Source organism: Nicotiana tomentosiformis, chromosome 10 (genome assembly GCF_000390325.3).
Source record: "Nicotiana tomentosiformis chromosome 10, ASM39032v3, whole genome shotgun sequence".
In the NCBI taxonomy this organism is placed as follows: Eukaryota; Viridiplantae; Streptophyta; class Magnoliopsida; order Solanales; family Solanaceae; genus Nicotiana; species Nicotiana tomentosiformis.
In genome coordinates, this window is record NC_090821.1 from 10,264,001 (window position 1) to 10,284,427 (window position 20,427).

Consider the following 20,427-nt stretch of genomic DNA (forward strand, 5'->3'; position numbering starts at 1 on the left):
ACCAACACGGTAATATTGCCCTATAATATAGTCTATAAATACCAAACAGTTGACAACTTATTATCTTCTCTTCACAATTCCTTTTCCTATTCCTTTTTTCAGCATTTTGCATGCTTCCAATTGTATATAGATAATGCTCAGCTCAAGTTCTTATCTGTGGAATAGACATGTAAGGTAATTACAGTCTTTTTCTCCCTTGTAAATTGCAACTAGTACGTTGTGACAACTGTTACATAGATTTTCAGATCGACTTGGGTGATGCCCAAATCTCCAACGACCTTTTTTCAGAGGCGGATGTAGGGTATTAGCTACGGGTTCAACAGAACTCATAACTTTCGACGCGGAGTAAAAATTTGTATATAAAAATTCATTAAAATTGCAAAAATAGTAGATATGAACTCATAACTTTAAAAATATAATGAGTTCAATGTTAAAAATCTTAAAATTGAACCCACATGATTTAAATCTTGGATCCGCCTCTGCCTTTTTTCTTGTTACGAGTGATGCAACTTTACGAAGGAACTGAAGAGAATTTGGAAGCCTGCCAAGAGTTTTATGGAATGAAAGAAAGTAGATATTTTTTTGAGGAAAAGTATAACGTTATACTTATACACTCATTGATGATCAAGTGTCTTAGTTTATTAGCCCTTAATTTGGTGTAAATTGCATTTTATAATGATGACAATACATTCCTTCTATGGAAAAAATATCTGCTCTATTAAGTGATTAGAGATTCATATATACGTTTTGAATTTTTTTTTTTTTTTGAGATTTGGAATAGTATTTTTTGTCTACTTTTTTTTTTCTTTCTCCGAAGCAATATCGTATTTGTCATTATATATGAGTTTGTTTCATTTCGAACAATTGCGTATTCTATAAAAGATTTAACCCATCGCGCAAGACAACTCTTATATTTGTTGAATTATACGCTCTGAGTTTATTTAAAAATTTACGTATAGTAAAAATGACAAAGAATTACGACAACAATAAAAAAAAAGTATTAATATATTGCCATGAAAGATGTGGAGGAGGGGCAATAGAGTTTGGAAGCAACAACCGAGTTTAAAAAGGGATGTATTACTATTGCCATACCTTTTGGAGCTCTCATTTTGAAAAAATTGAGGTTAACTTTCGTCGGTCGATTCACGACATGTCTTAAGTCTTCCGACATGCTTTTAGCCTTTTTCAATGAGCTGTAAGTTATACGACGATAAACTCTATTTTAATGGTTTTAAGTAAATGGAGTAGTTTTAATTCCTTTTTAAAGTTTATTTTGTTAAATAGTTTTTAACTTTGAACGTCTCCTATTTCGGAGTTAGTAAAGTGCATGATTAAATTTTGAAATTGGTGATATTATGAGTGTTGGAGCTAACGAGAGGATATTTATATTGTGTATATTAATGCATAAAAATTATATTTCTCTCCGCTAAGTTTATAACAAGATCATATGGTTATACTAACGAGATATCATTAAAGTTCAACATTAAAAAGTTATATTATTCACTAAATTTTATGTCTCCCATACTCTGGAGTCTATGGTTTTATTTATTGAGTCTTAAATGATGACCTATATATAACGAGTCCAGAACCTAAATGTGGTTCTTTTTGCCAAGTAGGACGGAAATAAGTGTAAAAAAAAAGAGTGACTTATCTATGTATAACGCTCTTTAAAAGAGCGCTATACATATAACGCCTTTAAGAACCGCGTTTTATATGGAAATTGATAAGATATGTAAGTATAACACTCTATATAAACGCGCTATATGTATATCGCTTTTATATACCGCGCTATATGTATAGCGCTTTTATATACCGCGCTATATAAATAGCGCTAGCTATATTTACATAAGTATCGTCCCTTTCCTTTCCCCTCACGCAGAACCCGAATCCCTCCCTCCATTTTCAAAAATCTTCAGCCCCCCCCATTTTGTCGATAAAAAATTCGAGTGGACCCCATCCGTCCCATAAAAAGATAAGATTGTTGGTCCCACATCCTAGCCATCCATTCCTATTGTTGTGGTTTGCTTGTTTCAGACTCAAATATTCAATTCTTCAACTTTTCGAAAAACATAAATCGAGGTATTCCGATTTAGTTTATGTCGAAACTCGTATAAATGATCCATATTAGGTGTTTTGAATATGTTCCATGTTGTTTTGTATTTTTTTTTGCGTTTAAACTGATATGTTATTTTTATCCGGACTAAGATATTAGTGTTCTAAAAAAATATGTAAAAATTGAGAAATCTTTATTAATTGTTAATAAAAATGTTAATAAATTACTTTTACTGTTTTATATGTATTTTCGTGAATGTTTTGTGATTAAAATGTATTTGTTGATTTTATCTAGTTTAGATTATTTATTTGTTTAAAGACTAGTAATATAGTGCCCTTTTAGCTTAATAAAATGTAGAGCCTTTTAGCGTAGTATCCCTGTTGTTTAAGTATATCTTATACTGATAGATCAAACACAAACTCTGTCCAATATACAAAAATTAATTATTTAATTTACAAGCAAACATATAAAATTATGAAACTAACATGTAAAATAATAAAATTTACACACATAAGAATTTAGGATAGCTTGATGCTACTGTGCCTCAAATATCGAGCCTGGAACCCATATATGAATACTTTGTCCAATTAAATATTGTATAATTATAAAAAATAATTATTTAATTTACAAAACAAACATACAAAATTATGAAACTAACATGTAAAATAATAAAATTGACACATACAAGAATTCAGGATAGCTTGGTGCTACTGGGCCTCAAATATCGAGCATGAAACCCATATGTTAATATTCTATCCAATTAAATATTATATAATTATAAAAATTAATTATTTAATTTACAGAACAAACATACAAAATTATGAAACTAACATGTAAAATAATAAAATTGACACATACAAGAATTCAGAATAGCTTGGTGCTACTGGACCTCAAATATCGAGCCTGGAACCCATAGATATGTACTCTTTCCAATTAAATATTGTATAACTATAAAAATTAATTATTTAATTTACAGAACAAATATACAATTAGTGTTGTTTAATTTACAGTAGACGATCATAGGATTTTATGAAGGACCTTTCTGCGATGAGCTATTAGTGTTACAAGGCGATCATAGGTCCGCCCACGTCCGGGAGGGAGAGTTACTGGCCCAGACTCTCCGCGCTAGGAGAGTGAACGACATGTGGGATTTTATGAAGGACAGAGATCTCCATCCCCATGTAGTCCAGCGCCTGCGGGTTACAGACTTCTATAGGATTTTGGAGATCGGGCGGCTGCAACTCGACTGGTCTTTGGTCACGGCCCTGATAGAGCGGTGGCGATCGGAGACACACACATTCCACCTTCCCATTGGTGAGGCCACCATCACGCTGCAGGACGTGGAGGTTTTATATGGGCTGCCCGTTGATGGACTGCCCGTTGCACTGCCTCAGGCCATGAGAGAGATGACGCGTGGGCAGTATTTGGACATGCTGCAACAACTCACTGGTTTCAGGCCACAGGATGAGACTGCACACTCAGGGGCCAGTCGCATGAGTTTGACAGCTATTCGACAGCATTTGGAGATATTGCACCCCGACATCACTGGCGAGACAAATGATCTGCATATTCACCGGTATACGAGGTTGCTGCTGCTCCTTATGGTTGGAGGGGTCTTGTTCCCGAACACTTCGGGGAACCTAGTCAGCTTGATATTTCTTCATCATCTTCAGCGGCTAGATGATTTACCCCAGTACAACCGGGGTGCTGCTGTTCTCGCCTACTTGTACAGGTAGATGTGCTGGGCGAGCATGGGCACCCAACATGACGTGTGTGGATTTTTTCCGCTGCTACATGTGACAACATATTCGAATACTCTATTCATTATAATATATCTAGTAAAAATTTATCTTAAATTTTACGTCAACTTTGTATGTTAGATTTGGGCCTGGGAGCGGTTCCTGCAGTTGCAACCACCTCTACCCCCATTACCTCCGAATGTACCACCTCCGTTTCTTCCTCTATCTAGGAGGTGGGTTCTCCGGCGGTGATACGTACATATCTACGAGGCTCGACATAATTGCCCCCTTTGTAGGAATTTGTTGGATATGCTGGAGGGCGCACATGTAAATATATACCTAAGTTTACTTGGTATAGCTTCACATGTGTTGTGCATACTCACGCTTTCTGTTGTTATTTAATAGTTTATCTCGACGCCATACACCGACGACTTGATAGGTGGCCTGTCCGATTATTGCTTGGTCGACCGACTGATTTGGAGCACTTCTGTCCCGCTGATGTGCCTCGATATTATGAAGCATTATGCCACGGAGCGAGTACTTCGCCAGTTTGGCCGTCCACAGCTTGTACCAAGAGGGCCCACATGGGAGCCCACACATTATCAGCGGGATGATCGTTGCAGGGTGGACGACACATATGTGGCAAGGCTAGAGGCGCAAGTCGATACTTGGGACCGACGAGCTGACCTGATTCAGCCCCCATTCACAGAGCCGGACAGATACTATTCATGAGTATATGCCCTGGTACCGCTGCGTTACCCGACTTTTCGTCGGGAATCCCATTTATCAAACTGGCGGTAGTTACGTTCCATACGTCGGGCGACACGAGGCCTTGGTATGATTTCTGGTATTATTACTTATATAACTGTAACATAGTGTTCTATAGTTTATATTTTATACGTTGTGCAGGCTATTAAACTACATATAGTCTACCAGATGCGATTGCAGATGCAGCAGCATGCCGGCGAGAGAGCGACCGCTTTGTACGATTATGGCCGGCAGGTTACAGAGGTGGCTGCCCGGACACTGCAGCGAGCCCGAGAGGATCAACGCTTAGGACACGACCCTGCTTATGTGGCGCCAGAGCAGTACCAGCGAGGTAGGGGTGCCCCACGAGGCAGGGCTTCCCCATGGGGTCGTGGTGGGCGGCGAGGAGGTGGTCCTCAGCAAGGGGGCGTTGAGGCCCATGTTGATGATGTTGATGCTGATCTGCCGGGTGACCTTCATGAGCCGGACGAGTATCCCAGCAGCATGTCGTCATACAGCCTTGGGCTGCAGCTCACTCCAGGGACTTCGCAGGTTACCCCGTCAGGTCCATTATTGATCACGGGCACAGACATTACCGGAGAGCATTGGGATGCATACTTCCCAGGACCATCGACCACTGCTGAGGATCGGCCGACCCGAGATATGGATAGTGGGCGCTGACTGAGTTATGGCTCATCATCGAGGGGTGCTGGGGAGCTTTCACAGGCGCATGTATGTTTTTATTAGTATTTACTTTAAATTAGTTTTTCTTTTCTCATTTATTTTCCATAAATAACTTTATTAATTTTCTTATTAAGGCTTCATCCCCGCCCGTCACGGAGGCCGCTTTGTGCGATGCTGACCTGGCTGCGATGGATGATTATATTCAGGAGCCCGACAAGATCGTGGTAAGACAATTTAAATTGTTGTGACTTAATATATATTTTCCTATACCGAGCTGACTTATTCTTCTGTAGGTTACTATTGGACCGACGACCCCTTCTACCAATCCTGCCAGCACTACTGATGATCATGCTGCAACACATCCTGCTATAAAGAGGCGACGTGATGAGGATGATCCTAATAGCGTAGCCGGGCGGGATGGGATGCGTCTCAGGCCAGCGGCTGCATTGAAGCACACAGGCTGTGGAACACATTGATTTTTTTTTGTATTTGATGTAAATATTATTTTATGTAAATAATAGCAATAATTTTTATTATTTTCGTTATATGCGCATTATGTATATATTTTTCGGGTTCTTCGTTATTTTAATACTGCAACACAAACACAAACACAACAACTTAACATAATTTAAATTCGGCACATAATGAAAATATATGACATGAAAAGCATAAAGATAAAATACAACACTCAACACATACATTGGTTTGTTTAGTCAACTATTCTCTTCTTCAACCACTCAAATTGATCCAACAACTTATTTTTTTCTTCTTCCACCTCTTTTAGTTTCTCCTTCAACGCCGCAATTTCTCGTTTATACATAACCTCATCACGTTCGTATCTTTTGTTCAAATCATGAATATACTGCAAAGTTTATTTGTAGTATTCCTGCTTATAGGGTTAATCAATCCATAACTCAAAATTGCAAAAAGGTTCGTCGGGAATCCTATAAAACCTGTTCACACACATCCAGTATCGGCGCCCAACTTCACCATCATCCCAACAGTCCGCCATCATACATTGTTTGCTGCACTGGCACCTTGGTACATAAAGGCGTTCAAATATTTGTTAAAACGAAAACAAACCCTGCTTTTATGGAGAGTTTTGCTATTGGTTATTGTTAAGCACAGAAAATAATAAGAATGCGCCCGTTATTTATAGGCAAGACAACACACACAACGTAGTATTTAACTGCGCTATGCTAACATATAACGTAGTATTTAACCGCGCTATGCTTCGCGTGTTAAAGATTCTTTCGGATACAAAATAACTTTTTCGCAAGCAGGCAACTTTTCAGTTCGACAAGACAACACACATAACGTAGTATTTAACCGCGCTATGCTTCGCATGTTAAAGATTCTTTCGGATACAAAACAACTTTTTCGCAGGCAGGCAGCTTTTCAGTTCGACAAGACAACACACATAACGTAGTATTTAACCGTGCTATGCTAACACATAACGTAGTATTTAACCGCGCTATATATATTCACATATTTATCAAAAATCTTCCTCCTTTGACAGTGTAGTTTTCTAATAATAATTTTAGCGTGAAATTCGAAGGTCTACTAAATTTTTTTTCGTTTTTTAATCCATTACTATTTTTGATTACATGAACGAGAGGGAGAAATTCATTAATTTATTCAACTGAAAAATGGACCATTATCAATAAGATTTAACAACAATGGAAACATAATTTTATTTGATACATCTTGCAACATAAACAAGTACATACACTTATTACAACTACATTACGAAACCCAGTTACTACGTGTATCCTTGATAGTTGGGCACATTAGAAGAACTTCCACCAGGAGCTGGATTACCACCGCCACCCAAACCAGCCGAAGGACATTTTCGACGGTCATGTCCTGTTTGCGAGCATATACCACATTTGCGCGCATAAACGGTATCGCTAACATCCATTTGGTTCCGTATACGCGTTCTCTTCTGCACCTGTATTTGACGCAAAAACTCCTTGTTACATACCATTTTAAATAGTTCCGGCGGCCAATAATGCTCATCATCCATTGGCTGCAACTGCTCACTATAGGTGTTTAAGTATGCAGCAACACTATATTATTTATCAACGTAGTTGGTTGGCCCTAAACCAATATGTTGAAAGCATCTGATGGCATGTGAGCACGGCATGTGGTAGATGGACCATTTCCCACAAGAGCATAACCTTGTAGATTCATTTATGGTATGTATATTATTTCCCCGGTTTTGATGGATAGCGGTGCGAACTTCAAAAATATTTCTGTCCTGATCATACTGTAAAAATGAATGCCAATGTGCTCGCCGACTGTATTTCTCAAATCTCTTCATCGACAGTGGCATAAATTCAACACCCCTTTCCATCAATGACGTTGCAGCTGCAGCCCTTTCAACAAACCTCCCCGCCATCTGCTTGAACGACATGCGCACCATGGCAGTGACATGCAATCCTCTTGCCGACTTCAATAACCTGTTGAAAGACTCTGACACATTTGTAGTCAGAATTCCCCATCTTCTTCCACCATCCGCATGCAAAGTCCACTTGTCAAGCTCATGTCGCACCAACTAACGATAGGCTCTCTCGTCTTCCTACCTGATAGATTCCATGTGCCTCCGGAATTTATGCTCTTGGTGGTCTGTTGCTGCCATCTACATCAAATCATGTAGATCCTTGTTGGGATGTGTCTTCTGGAAATTGGCCTTCAGGTGCCTCACACAGTAACGGTGGTAGGCATAAGGTTCTTGCCATGCAGGCAAATTCTCTACAGAACTTAAGATACCACTATGCCGATCAGATATTAGACAAATACCGGAACGCTGTTTGACAACGTGCTCTTTCAAATGGTTCAAAAATAGCGTCCACGTCTCTTGGCTTTCATTGGCACAAATAGCAAAAGCTAGAGAAAATATTTTTCCATTAGAATCTACTGCAACGACGATCAACAATTTGATATCATACTTTCCATAGACATGGGTGCCGTCTATGGATATTACCGGCCGGCAATGCGGAAAACCATCAATTGCTGGTTTAAATGCCTAGAACACGTAATTGAATATATATTCTGGTCTTCTCGGACTCCGCTCAAGCTTCCATTCAACAATCGTTCCGGGATTTAAGTGTTGCAGTGCCGCCATGTACCTGGGTAGAGCTGCAAATGACTTATCCCAATTACTATAAACAATTTCAAACGCACGTTTGCGCCCGAGAAATGCATTTTTTTTGGTAATGGTATGGCCATATTCCTGGTGGACTAATGTAATGCACTCTTTGACTTTATACCTTATGGACGCTTCAAGGTGTGGAATAAGGACAAGAGAAATCAAGTCAATATCCAAGTTGTAGTGATTCTCATTGAATGTGTCCATTTCACATATGTGGGTGGGAATATATTTACCTACTTTCCACAGACCTATGTTCTTCTTGCTCGCACGCAGTATCCAATGACAACCCGTAAACCATCTGTGACAAACAACCTTGTATACATCCGGACTTGACTCCCATACCGTCATCTCATGACACTCTTTTACGCAGTACATTTTCGCCGCCCTGCTTAGGCGCGCTTTATCAGGAAAAAATATGCCCTTTGCCAGCACCGTTGGTCTAGAATCATCCCACATTGCTGTCCGAATTTCATCAAAATCCCTTGTGAGAGCATCCACATCCGACATACTTGGAAAATGATCAAGGTAGGGAATCTTCCTTGAATGAAACGACATTTGGGACTCGTACACTCTTGGTCTAACAAGGGGTGGAGCATACTCCCTCGTCAAATCAGGTCCTTCATTCTCTTCCTCCTCATCACCATCCTCACGAGGGAAGGGCGTGTCGTCTACGGAATCATCGACATTGTTGTCATAATCACTGTTCTCTTCCTCACTCTGTGCATCTTCGAGATCCCGATTTAATATATCGTCTTCGGGCAATTAAGTCAGGACAGGTGGATCAACTTGCTCGTTTTCACTGCACAAACAATAAAATAATAAGCTACTCAAATTAATAAATACTTTCCATATAGTTATATCACTTCACTTACAAGTCATAATGTGTTAACATTCCTTGATGGACATTATCCTGTTGGTGATGACTCCCGGATGGACCACCATGATCCAACATACCAGAACTACGCATATTCTAACTGGGCGTGGGTTCATAACTTGTAAAAGTCATATCTGGCCGGTACCCCCTGTGAAATATATGAGTGTTAATATAAATTTAATACAAAAAAAATATACATCGTAACACTAAGGAAAATTGAAGTTTACTACTCATCTTGTGGATTATGTAAAGCAGGAGAGAAATTATTTCCTCATTCCTCATTCACCAGTGGTGATAAGTTTAAATCAGGCCAAACTCTTTCAGCCGGAACCTGACGGCAAAAACTGCTCCAGAATAACCACCCGACGACTGAGGGTTATCCCTACTATGCTCAACCTCATTATTGCGAACGTCTTCGACCTTGACGTACATGTCCAACATTTTTATCACAAGAAATTTCCGATATTCATCCGGAGTCCTCAAAAAATCCCTCAAAGTTTCATCATCGTCGATGTTAAACTCAGCGTAACAAGCAACCCCTTGTGGAGTAACGGAATACGGATATCTTCCGGTTATTTTAAGGTTCACCGAACGTTTCCTCACACTCATTTTTTTCACATAACAACGATACCAATGTATCGTACTCCATTGTAAGTGACAACTTAACATGACACTGTGGAGATAAACTATAGTTCACAGTGTTATTCGCCACCACAACCTCACCCCCCCTAATATAATGAAACCCTTACTTTTCGCTCTTCAAACATTATGAAAAAATGCTTGAGAATTTAACAAGAAGAAAAATTTTAACAGGAGTTACGAATATTTTTGAATGGATTTTTGTAAAATCCTAACGCCTTTAAATAAGGCAATGCCTAGCTCGGGGGGAGGGGGGTTGAATTATTTTTAGGTATAGTGCGCTCTTTTAAAGGGCGCTATACCCATTCGAATTATTGTTATGTCAGTTAAATGCATGCGACTTATTGGTGGGCCCACAAAACAGGTATAACGCTCTTTAAAAAAACGCTATACATATAACGCCTTTAATAACAACGTTATAGATGTATAACGCTTTTTTAAAGAGCGCTATACCTTAACGTCCAAAACGTCCGTTAATGTATAGCGCTCTTTAAAAGAGAGTTATACATAGATAAGTCACTCTTTTTTTTTTACACTTATTTCCGTTTTACATGGCAAAAAAAACCACATTTAGGTTTTGTACTCTATATATAACCCATTCCTTAGATTAGCCTGTCACACTCTCACACTTCCCAACAGCTCTCATGCCCCAATTTGTATGAAAATTAATATGCTGTATAAATGTTTAAACAAATTTATCCACCAAGTATAAAGAGCGATTTTGGCTACGTTATTTTTGGACTTTAACTTTACTAGTAAAAAACTTGTAAAAGTTAAAGATAGTGAGTAATATATAGATTTATTTGAAATATATACAGATATAAACGAGTATTTCAATTTAAATACTGAGATTCAGTATTTGCATAAAAATACTCATGACTAATATTACTATTCACAAATCTTGAAGTTCAGTATTTGCTTGTTTCTATGCAGAATTATATATGCATAAACTGCCGTATAATCAATAGTTTTGTTAATCATGTCCAATCGAACTGGGGTAATTCACATATATAGGTGGAATTAATATGAATATTAATTCCTATCTCTTGCAGGAAATGAGGGTATGGGGTTCAAGTGTTCATGGGAATGCTGCATATCTTCGTGAGAGTCTGGGAATTTCCAGGTTTTGAGCAACTGAATTGACTCAAAATTCAGCAAATATATGATACAAATTTAACAATTTGGGAATTACTTGACCACAATCGGGAACTGAAAATAGTCAAATACAATAATGGAGAGCATACACACATATCTATTTATCTATCTATACTACAATATCAAGGTCCGTACCTTAGTTTCTTCAAATATTTCAAACCTCGACTAACTTATTATTTCCACCTTATCAACATTAATCTCAACTTTGAACCTGGCTAAATTAATTCCTCTATTACATTCTTTTTATTTTTCTTTTGAACTCATCATCAATTAAGTTAAGGTAACATTAAACCACAACGGGGGCATTATTCACTTAATTTTACTTTTCTTTGCTCAAAGGATTTATATTATAACACTCTTTCCTTTTTACTATGCTAAGAAAAGATTGTCAATCTTTTTATAGTTGAAAATAATTTAACTTAAAGTTTTTCAATTTACACTTGATGTCGATAAAATTAAACGGAGGGAGTAATTCTTTTTACATTGATGAAGTAGAGAAACTCAATTTTGTTTGGTTCTGAAAACAAGGGTATGGTTAAGATTTCTCGTCTAGAAATAGAACTTGTTCTATTTTATATTCCTCTCTCCATTATCCCAACTCAAAATTATGTAATTCTTTTATTCAACAACAACAGTAACAATGCCTCAGTCTCAAATAGTTGTCGTCTGCGATTTCCTTAAGCATATTACGAGGATTCATTTGGTACGTTTTATGCTGGCTACCAGCCTATTACAACCCTCATCCTTTATCCAAGTTTGAGACCGATAATATAAGCAAACTCACAGGCGTGGCAGAGTTATCTAATTCTTTTGTTAATCATTTAAAAAAACGGTGGAAGCACTATAAATAGGGTTATCTTGTACCCAAAATAACACAACCACCTTTAGCTCAAACCCAAAAAATACCTCCATATATATGGCATACAATAAGTTAACATCCCTTTTCCTACTATCTCTTTTCCTCATTGCAACAACTAGTCCATTAGCCCATGGAGTCCTTATCAATGGCCAAAATGTGATTGGACTAAGGGTACGTGGCCTTTTGGTTTGTTCAGCAACAGGCAATCCACCTGGCCCTGGCATTGCTGGTGTAAACGTCAAGATTTCATGCAATGGTGGTTCAACAAGCCTTGTCCAAGTTCTAACTGATGCTAATGGCTACTTTCAAACTATAATCACTGCATTAGATGGCATCCTCTTTGATCAAACTACAACACCATGCCAAGTTATAATTGATACTCCAATTGCTAGTTGTTCACTTTTGGCTTCAACTGGAACACTTAGGGCTCCTATTACCCTTGTTGGTACCCTTATACAAACTTTGCTTGGTCTTGTTGCTGATGCTACTTGCGGTGCATTTCACTTAGTTCCTATTGCATAATATGCTTGACCAAAAAATCGCTTAATATGTAGTAATATGGTGTGTCGACGTCTTGTACGTTTGAGTTTCGAATAATTGTCCGTCTAGCGCCTTTCGATTGGGGTGCATCCCGAGGGTTAGGTTATTAGACCTAAGCTTCTATAATATAATTGTAACATTAAGGACATGTAGTTTGATATTTCAAAACAAGGAGAAGAATATTTCGCTCATGTTTTTGTTACTTTTATATGGTTTCCATTTTGCTTCGTTCACTTTATCAATGGTGTCATAATTAATGGAAGTTTCGTTGTGAAACATTACCAACTTTAATCTCTCATGTTGGAAGAAATTAATGACGGACGTACTTGCCAGGATATTATAAGTGCCATTAGAAACTCTTAAACAATCAATGATGGACAAGGTAGGAGTATGACTACGTATATATTATCCTCCCCAGACTCCACTTATGAGATTACATTGAGTTTGTTGTTGTTGTACTGGCCAGGATATAATAAGCGCCATTAGAAACTCTTACACAATTAATGATGGACAAGCATCAAATTACTTAAGATTTTTCAATAATACCTCCTTATTGCTAAATATTATTGCTTAAAAAGGGCAACAAGAGACGAGCATAAATATATATCCTAGCTAGTCAATTTTTTCATGAATGAAAATTTTCACGGAATAATCATCCATGATATGTTTTTTGTAAGGGATGGGGATGTGAATATGTGTTCTCATAAAATTAAGTACTTAAGAACCGGTCTTCTATTCAAAATATGACAATTTCCTAAATCCTCCTTTTGATATATATCTTAAGTTGTCGGCCTTTTTCTTCGGTGTTGCCTCTGAAAAAGTGTGATCTTCATCTCTATGAAAAACAATAATGCACCCAAGAATGCTATATGCTGCATAAAATCGTGGAGAAGAAGAAAAAATTCTGGTTCTCCGACTGTATAGTGATAGAAATCATAAAAAATTGGAGTAGCTATCAGCAAGTACAATATCAGGAGAAAAATCCCTTCTATCCTGTCAAATAGAAATAGAGAGCCACCAATTGCTTTTAGACCAATGAAGAATGTTATGAAGAAATGAACAATTTGTATTTTTGTTTCCTCTGAATAGTGCACTACAAGATCGAGGAAACCAGCCAGTTTGACAACATATTCCTTCTCCACAAGTCTTATATCTGTGTCTATTTCTTTTAATGTTTGCCAAGCAGAAGAGACGAAGAACCAAGCAAACAGAAACCTTCCCAGGATTGAAAATAATTCCATATTCACTCTTGATTCTGCCGTTCTAATCATATATATATTTTTTGTTTGCATTTTGTGTGTATGGGACGAAGGAAATTAAAATGGGCTAATTGGAATAAATTCAGGAGGAGGAAGCGGATCGAAATCCCATGATATTCGGATTAGTAATATGTTAAGCGAACAATGTAATTTGAGTAATCTCAATGAGGCATAAAATGAGTTCCAATAATTACTGGAACATAATCCCGAAAAAATTATTTATTCCGAATATACTATCTTGTAAAGGAAAAACAAATGAGTACGTTTCTTTTCTCTTGGGCGAGTTACAAAATTTTCCTAAAGCAAAGATATATTCATTTGTAAGAACGGATTTGTCAGTTCACATTTTTATACAACACCGAATAATTAGTCACTTTTCCGTACTATAGAGCCACTGATTGTTGAAGATAAAATTAAATAAATAAAAGCTAGTATAATTACACACTCCAACATGGTATATAAGAACAAATAGAAGTTTAAATTCGAGTCTCATTGCCGGTGGCGTATCTAGCACTATAGTTATGGGTTCAATTGAATCTATAACTTTCGAGGCGGAACATAAATTTATGTGTAAAAATTTATTAAAATTATAAAAAACTAGTGAATTATATCGCGCTTCGCGCGATCATAAAAGATATCATTAGATCTATGATTTAATTTCTTCTTATAGCCAAATATTGAAAGTAATCACAATACGTTGTCAAATCTAATTTTCTTTAATTTTTCTTTAATAAGATAAACTAAAAAAGTTCATAAATTCAACCGATATGATTTTTGGTAAAACTTAGGAGGCGTTTGGACATAAACAATAGCATGAAATTTGACAAAAAAAATAAAAATGAAGTTCAAAAAATGTATTTGAAAATTGAAATTATATTTTGACATGCATTTGACTTGAAAAAAATGTTAGATGTTTTGTGAAAGAAAATATTGCTTACTTGAAAAAGTGGTTACTTGAAACTTATCTTCAAAAATTCAGTTTAATGCATAACTTAATAATATTTGAAGAAGTCTTTCGAAGAAAAGGAAAAAATTCGTATGGCTAAACAGAACCCGAAATTTTCGAAAACCAAACTAAAAAGTCAAATATGACCTACATATTTAGTGAAAATAAAGAGAAGTTAGTGTAACAACAAAAAGCCTAAAACAAAAGTGTCCAAATATTTCTAGTTTTAAAAGCAAGTTATGCTTTACAAAATGTATATGAATTAATCAAGATGCAATTTTTTCCTAAAAAAACTCAGTTCTTGTTGTCGTAATGTCTTTTTAAGATATACTCCACATGCATTGCTTAATCTTCTCCCTAAAAGCTTCGCTGGACCAATTACTCAAGTTCGCTTGCAAAAATGGTTAAAAGAGTTCCAAGACAAAACAATCCTCATAAATTTAGCACCGGTTCTGCAATTAAATTTAAGCGCTGTTGTGACTTTTTTGCTCTCTTTTTTTCACCAATCTTCGTATGGGAAATTTTTAATTGGACTATAGTAATTTTCTTCCTAATTAGTTCATGCAAAATCCACAAAAATTAGAATTTTCCTGGAATACTCTCATCATTTTAGCCTATAAATTCAAAGTGTTCTTTTTTAGTATATAAACAATCAAAGTGCTTCAATGGAAAAAGGGGAGAGGGGACAAGTGCAACTTTCAAGAGAAACAAAACTACATTCACACAAGTCCATTTAAAAAGATATATCAAAATAGTTGTTGCTTTAGTGAAAAACTTTTACAATGCTTCTGATCCCCTGCTTCCTTGATTCGTCGCTTGCTTCACCCACATGATATCCATGAAACTTTAAACTCTTAGCGGAAGCCTGACTCCTTTTGCCACGTCCATGGGACTGGTGTTTGTTTATATAGTGGTTTAAAAATATAATGGTGAAGATTTCATTCAATTCTGTAATTAAGTGATGCATATATAAAGGTGTAACTCAAACTTTTTGGAGAAATCCATGATTGCATAAAGCTGTAAGTGAAAGAATAATTAATTTCAAAACTGAAACTTTATGCAAAGGATTTAACATCAGAAGGGGAAATGAATAGAAGAAGGAAAAAAAGAGGAAAAAGTTGTGAAAATTTGAGAAAAAAGATAAATAAGAATGGTGGCTTAAGAGACATGCCACGTAAGCTTCTCAATTGAAACTTCGAAAATATTATGGGTTCAATGTTAAAATGTTAAATATTGAACCCATAAAATTTAAATCTTGAATCCGCCTCCGTGACATTGCCACCTATTATCAAAAATGAATTTTCACGAGTATTTTTTTTTTTTGGGGTCAGAATAGTGTAATATTATTGCTGACACAATAGCATTCTGCAAAGTATCGTACAATACCAATAAAGCATCTGTTTGAACTAAAAATTACACCATTAATCCTTCTCCTTAATTCATATATAGGAACAAGAAGAAGTAGAGGAACTTGCATAATGTCAACAACTGACACATCTGGTTACAACTACAAATACATGCATAAAATAACATACAATACTACATTTTATTTATTTCTAGCTATCCCATGCATGGATAGATTAAAGTAAGGTAACAATTCGTGTATATTATCAAACGATGGAGAAGGGACCAATGGTGGCATCAGCAACAAGTCCAATAGTGGCCTGTGACACAGTACCTTTGAGATTAACTTTAGCTTGAAGGACTCCATTGCGAGGCAAGAGAGAGCATGTCAGAATTGGAAGATTTACTCTAATAGCACATGATAGGGAGTTAGGGTCAAGGCCACTTAAGTTAGTAATTAGAGCAACAAAAACTCCATTGAGGTTTGTTGTAGCAACACCAAGCACAGTTGGAGTTCCATTTACATTGCAAGTGACACTAGCAAGGACTCCAGCAATGCCATTTCCTGGTAAGTTACCAGTTGCTGAACAAGCTAAGGTGCCACTCACTTGTATTCCAAGCACAGTTTGGCCATTTATGGCGAATGCATGGGCTGCGGGTGGGCCTGTAGCTATGGCGAAAAGTATTAGAGCTAGAAGAGAAGTGGTTGGAGAGGCCATGGAATTAAGCTTTTTGGGCTGATATTCAGATGGTATACTTTAGTGTATTAGAGGAAATACTTTGCTTTTGTGTGTTCATAGTTTCTAGTCAAGACTCCTATTTATAGGTGATTCATTTGCCCCACTGAGAATAAAAGATTTCTGAATTGTAACATAAAGAGATGGGAGAACGTCGGGGTTGGCTGGAGATTTTCTTCAATTGCAAGTTGAATGGCAAGTGGCAATGTGATGATCTTCAATTTGGTCAGCATCGTTTTGTATGCAAAAAGATAATATAGAATTATCTGCTGCATGACACTACACCCGCTAGCTCGACTAATTCGAATATGCATCACGTAAAATTTATTAAAAGGCAAAGCTCTCCCGACCATACAGCGTACTTGAACCAGAAAAAAAGTAATTAACACGGTAAATTTTGAAAGGATGGGTAGAAAAATACTAAAGAATTATACAATGAAACCTCTCTGCAATTTACACTCCTGAATAACGAATAATTTTTCTTTATAATCGAATTTTTATGTTATAGTAGTATACTCTATATTTTACTTAATAACAACCTTTTATCGAGTGGCAAATTCACATTAAGAGTGATGGTGCGTGTGAACCCATCCTCTGTATCATTTAAATTGGGATTCCGGTATAAATTACCATGGTCAAGACCAAAGGGTCACGTATGCTATACTTGGTTTTTAGCATTTCTTTTCTTCTCTTTTGTTATGAAATACGTTACTTTCCTTCGTAGATACTCCTATTTCTAACCATAAACACCTTCATGATCTCACTGATTAATGTTATATTTAAGATAATTTCTTATAGCTGTTTACGAAATAGTATAGATAGAGACATAAATATGATATGAGATCCACTTGAAAGAGAGGGTATATATAGCTTATATACTATACATTTAGTATATATAAGTGTATGTATATATATATATATATATATATATATATATATATATATATATACTATACTATACTATATATACATCTTAAGATATACTATACAATGACTATATCAATTAAACTATATAGCATGTTGGATACAACGACTATATCAATTAAACTCGATAATTTACAATTACATACATATGACTAGCGTTGATGATTTACTCTTAACTGTTCATACACGAATGCTTGATCGGTGGATCAATTGAAAATTCAATTATATTCGATTAAAACTTACTATAATTGAATTAAATTGTATTAATTCAACTTAATATAATTGGATACAACTCAATATAGTTGGCTCAATTGAAAATTCAATTATATTAGATTAAAACTTACTATAATTGAATTAAGTTGTATTAATACAACTTTATATAATTGGATACAACTCAATATAATTGGATCAATTGAAAATTCAATTATATTCGATTAAAATTTACTATAATTGAATTAAATTATATTTTGCGCGCGTGGGTATATATATATATATACATGACCACTAAAACCGACCGAATTCGGTCGGTATAATTAAAATAATTTAAAAACGGAAATATTTAATTAAATTCCGACCGAATTAGGTCGGAAATATTGAGGTCAAACGGTCAAAACTATTTTATTATTACCGACCGAAGTTTCCGACCGAATTCTATCGATAATTTCGTTTATTTGACCTACCAGACGGGTTTCTTCCCCATTTTCATCCCCCCCCCTCTCTCTCTTCTTTCTCTCTTCCATCTCTCTTTCTCACACATATTTACCCAAATTCCACCCAAAATCAAGTCTCCCACCCCCAAAATCGAAACCCCACCTCCCCCAGCCCCCCTTCCACTGCCGCCTTCCGCATGTCGCTCTCTTTCAAAGTTAGTGTTCTACTTTATTACTCTTTTAATTTTTAATTTATTGCATGCCTAATATCATTTTATGCAATTTTTTGAACTACATTGTAATTAAAGTGAAGTACATTGTAATTAAAGTGAACTACATTGTAACTAAAATAGATTATGGACTAATAGAGGTGTATAAATTATTTAAACTAGTTAATTTTGTTTATTGCTTTTAGAAATAATTTATTATTTTGGGGTTTAATTTATTATTATATTAGTGTTTATTGCTTTTAGAAATTTAGGGTTTATTAATTTAGGGGATAATATTGTTCTATTAGTGTTTATTGCTTTTAGAAATAATTTGTTATTTTAGGGTTTAATTTATTATTATATTAGTGTTTATTTCTTTTAGAAATTTAGGGTTTATTAATTTAGGGGATAATATTATTTTATTAGTGTTTATTGCTTTTAGAAAATTAGGCTTAACTAATTATGCTAGATTCATTGAGGAAGAGGAAGAGGAAGAGGAAGAAGAGGTTTGTGCGGGGTCAGTCGAGGATCAGGTGGGGAGCCTTGTCTAAGGATAAGGTGCGGGAGTTGGAGGGGCGGCTGACGACTGTGGGTATCTGGAAGAGTAGTGGGGACGCTAGCGCTATGTGGACGCCGACGGTGGACTGTATAAGGGAGGCAGCGAGGGAGGTGTTGGGAGTTTCGAAAGGTTACTCTGGCGGGCACCGAGGTGACTCGTGGTGGAATGACGTGGTCCAAGGTAAAGTGAAAGCCAAGAAAGCGGCTTACATTAAGTTAGTAGAGAGTACCGACGAGGATCAGAGGAGAGCGAACAAAGAAAGATATAAGGAGGCTAGGAAGGAGGCGAAATTAGCGGTCACAGAGGGTAAGACTACTGCATTTGGTCAGCTGTATGAGGAACTTGGGGGCAAAGGTGGGGACAAGAAGTTATTTCGGTTGGCCAAAGCGAGAGAGAAGAAGGCTTGCGACCTGGATCTAGTGAGGTGCATCAAAGATGAGGACGGTCGAGTATTGATAGAAGAGGCCCAGATTAGGCAAAGATGGCAGTCGTACTTTCATAAACTTCTTAATAAAGAGGGGGATGGAAACATCGTGTTAGGGAAATTGGGGCACTCCGAGAGCCACCGCCACTTTAGGTATTGTAGGCGCATTAAGGTTGAAGAGGTCGTGGGTGCGATGGGTAAGATGAGTCGGGGCAAAGTGACCGGACCAGACGAGATTCGAGTAGAGTTTTGGAGATATGCGGGTAGAGCAGGCTTGAAGTAGTTGACTGGGTTGTTTAATGTTATCTTCAGGACGAAGAGGATGCCTGATGAGTGGCGGTAGAGTACAATAGTTCTAGTGTACAAGAACAAAGGTGATATCCAGAATTGTAACAACTATAGGGGTATCAAGTTACTAAGTCATACCATGAAAGTTTGGGAGAGGGTGGTGGAAGGGAGGATAAAGAGGGCGATGCCTATATCGAAAAACCAGTTCGGGTTCATGCCAGGTCGTTCTACTACAGAAGCTATCCACCTTATCAGGAGGTTGGTGGAACAATACATGGATAGAAAGAAGGATTTGCATATGGTGTTTATTGACCTAGAGAAGGCGTATGACAAGGTCCTCAGGGACGTCCTTTGGAGATGTATGGAGGTGAAAGGTCTGCCGGTGGCTTACATTAGGTCGATAAAGGATATGTATGATGGAGCTATGACTCGGGTTAGGACTGTGGGAGGTGACTCAGAGCCTTTTCCGGTGGTTATGGAGTTATACCAAGGATCTGCGCTCAGCTCGTTCTTATTTGCCCTGGCGATGGACGCACTGACACACCATATCCAAGGAGAGGTGTCATGGTGTATGTTGTTCGCTGATGATATAGTTCTGATTGATGAGACGCGATGCGGCGTTAATGAGATAGTGGAGGTATAG

General features: G+C 36.9%; 5 protein-coding genes across 5 annotated transcripts; 3 read left to right on the plus strand and 2 right to left on the minus strand.

The window, feature by feature from the left end:
* The first annotated feature begins 11,961 nt into the window (after positions 1-11,961).
* LOC104117662 (uncharacterized) lies at positions 11,962-12,426 on the plus strand. Its single transcript, XM_009628735.4, has one exon. It carries the CDS (start codon positions 11,962-11,964, stop codon positions 12,424-12,426), a length of 465 nt encoding a protein of 154 aa, XP_009627030.1.
* Positions 12,427-13,223: 797 nt separating this feature from the next.
* On the minus strand, positions 13,224-13,685 carry LOC138899742 (uncharacterized). Its single transcript, XM_070186433.1, has one exon. The coding sequence runs from the start codon at positions 13,683-13,685 to the stop codon at positions 13,224-13,226; it is 462 nt and encodes a 153-aa protein (XP_070042534.1).
* Positions 13,686-16,259: 2,574 nt separating this feature from the next.
* Positions 16,260-16,712, minus strand: LOC138899743 (uncharacterized). The gene has a single exon (XM_070186434.1). The coding sequence runs from the start codon at positions 16,710-16,712 to the stop codon at positions 16,260-16,262; it is 453 nt and encodes a 150-aa protein (XP_070042535.1).
* A 2,263-nt stretch (positions 16,713-18,975) lies between these two features.
* On the plus strand, positions 18,976-19,779 carry LOC138899744 (uncharacterized). Its single transcript, XM_070186435.1, has one exon. The coding sequence runs from the start codon at positions 18,976-18,978 to the stop codon at positions 19,777-19,779; it is 804 nt and encodes a 267-aa protein (XP_070042536.1).
* A 189-nt stretch (positions 19,780-19,968) lies between these two features.
* Positions 19,969-20,427, plus strand: LOC138899745 (secreted RxLR effector protein 78-like). Its single transcript, XM_070186436.1, has one exon. It carries the CDS (start codon positions 19,969-19,971, stop codon positions 20,425-20,427), a length of 459 nt encoding a protein of 152 aa, XP_070042537.1.

What these genes read in the sequence shown, in the direction of transcription:
- LOC138899743 (XM_070186434.1), bottom strand. Translation starts at nt 16,712, where the DNA reads ATGGCCTCTCCAACCACTTCTCTTCTAGCTCTAATACTTTTCGCCATA.
- LOC138899744 (XM_070186435.1), top strand. Translation starts at nt 18,976, where the DNA reads ATGCTAGATTCATTGAGGAAGAGGAAGAGGAAGAGGAAGAAGAGGTTT.
- LOC138899745 (XM_070186436.1), top strand. Translation starts at nt 19,969, where the DNA reads ATGCCTATATCGAAAAACCAGTTCGGGTTCATGCCAGGTCGTTCTACT.
- LOC138899742 (XM_070186433.1), bottom strand. Translation starts at nt 13,685, where the DNA reads ATGGAATTATTTTCAATCCTGGGAAGGTTTCTGTTTGCTTGGTTCTTC.
- LOC104117662 (XM_009628735.4), top strand. Translation starts at nt 11,962, where the DNA reads ATGGCATACAATAAGTTAACATCCCTTTTCCTACTATCTCTTTTCCTC.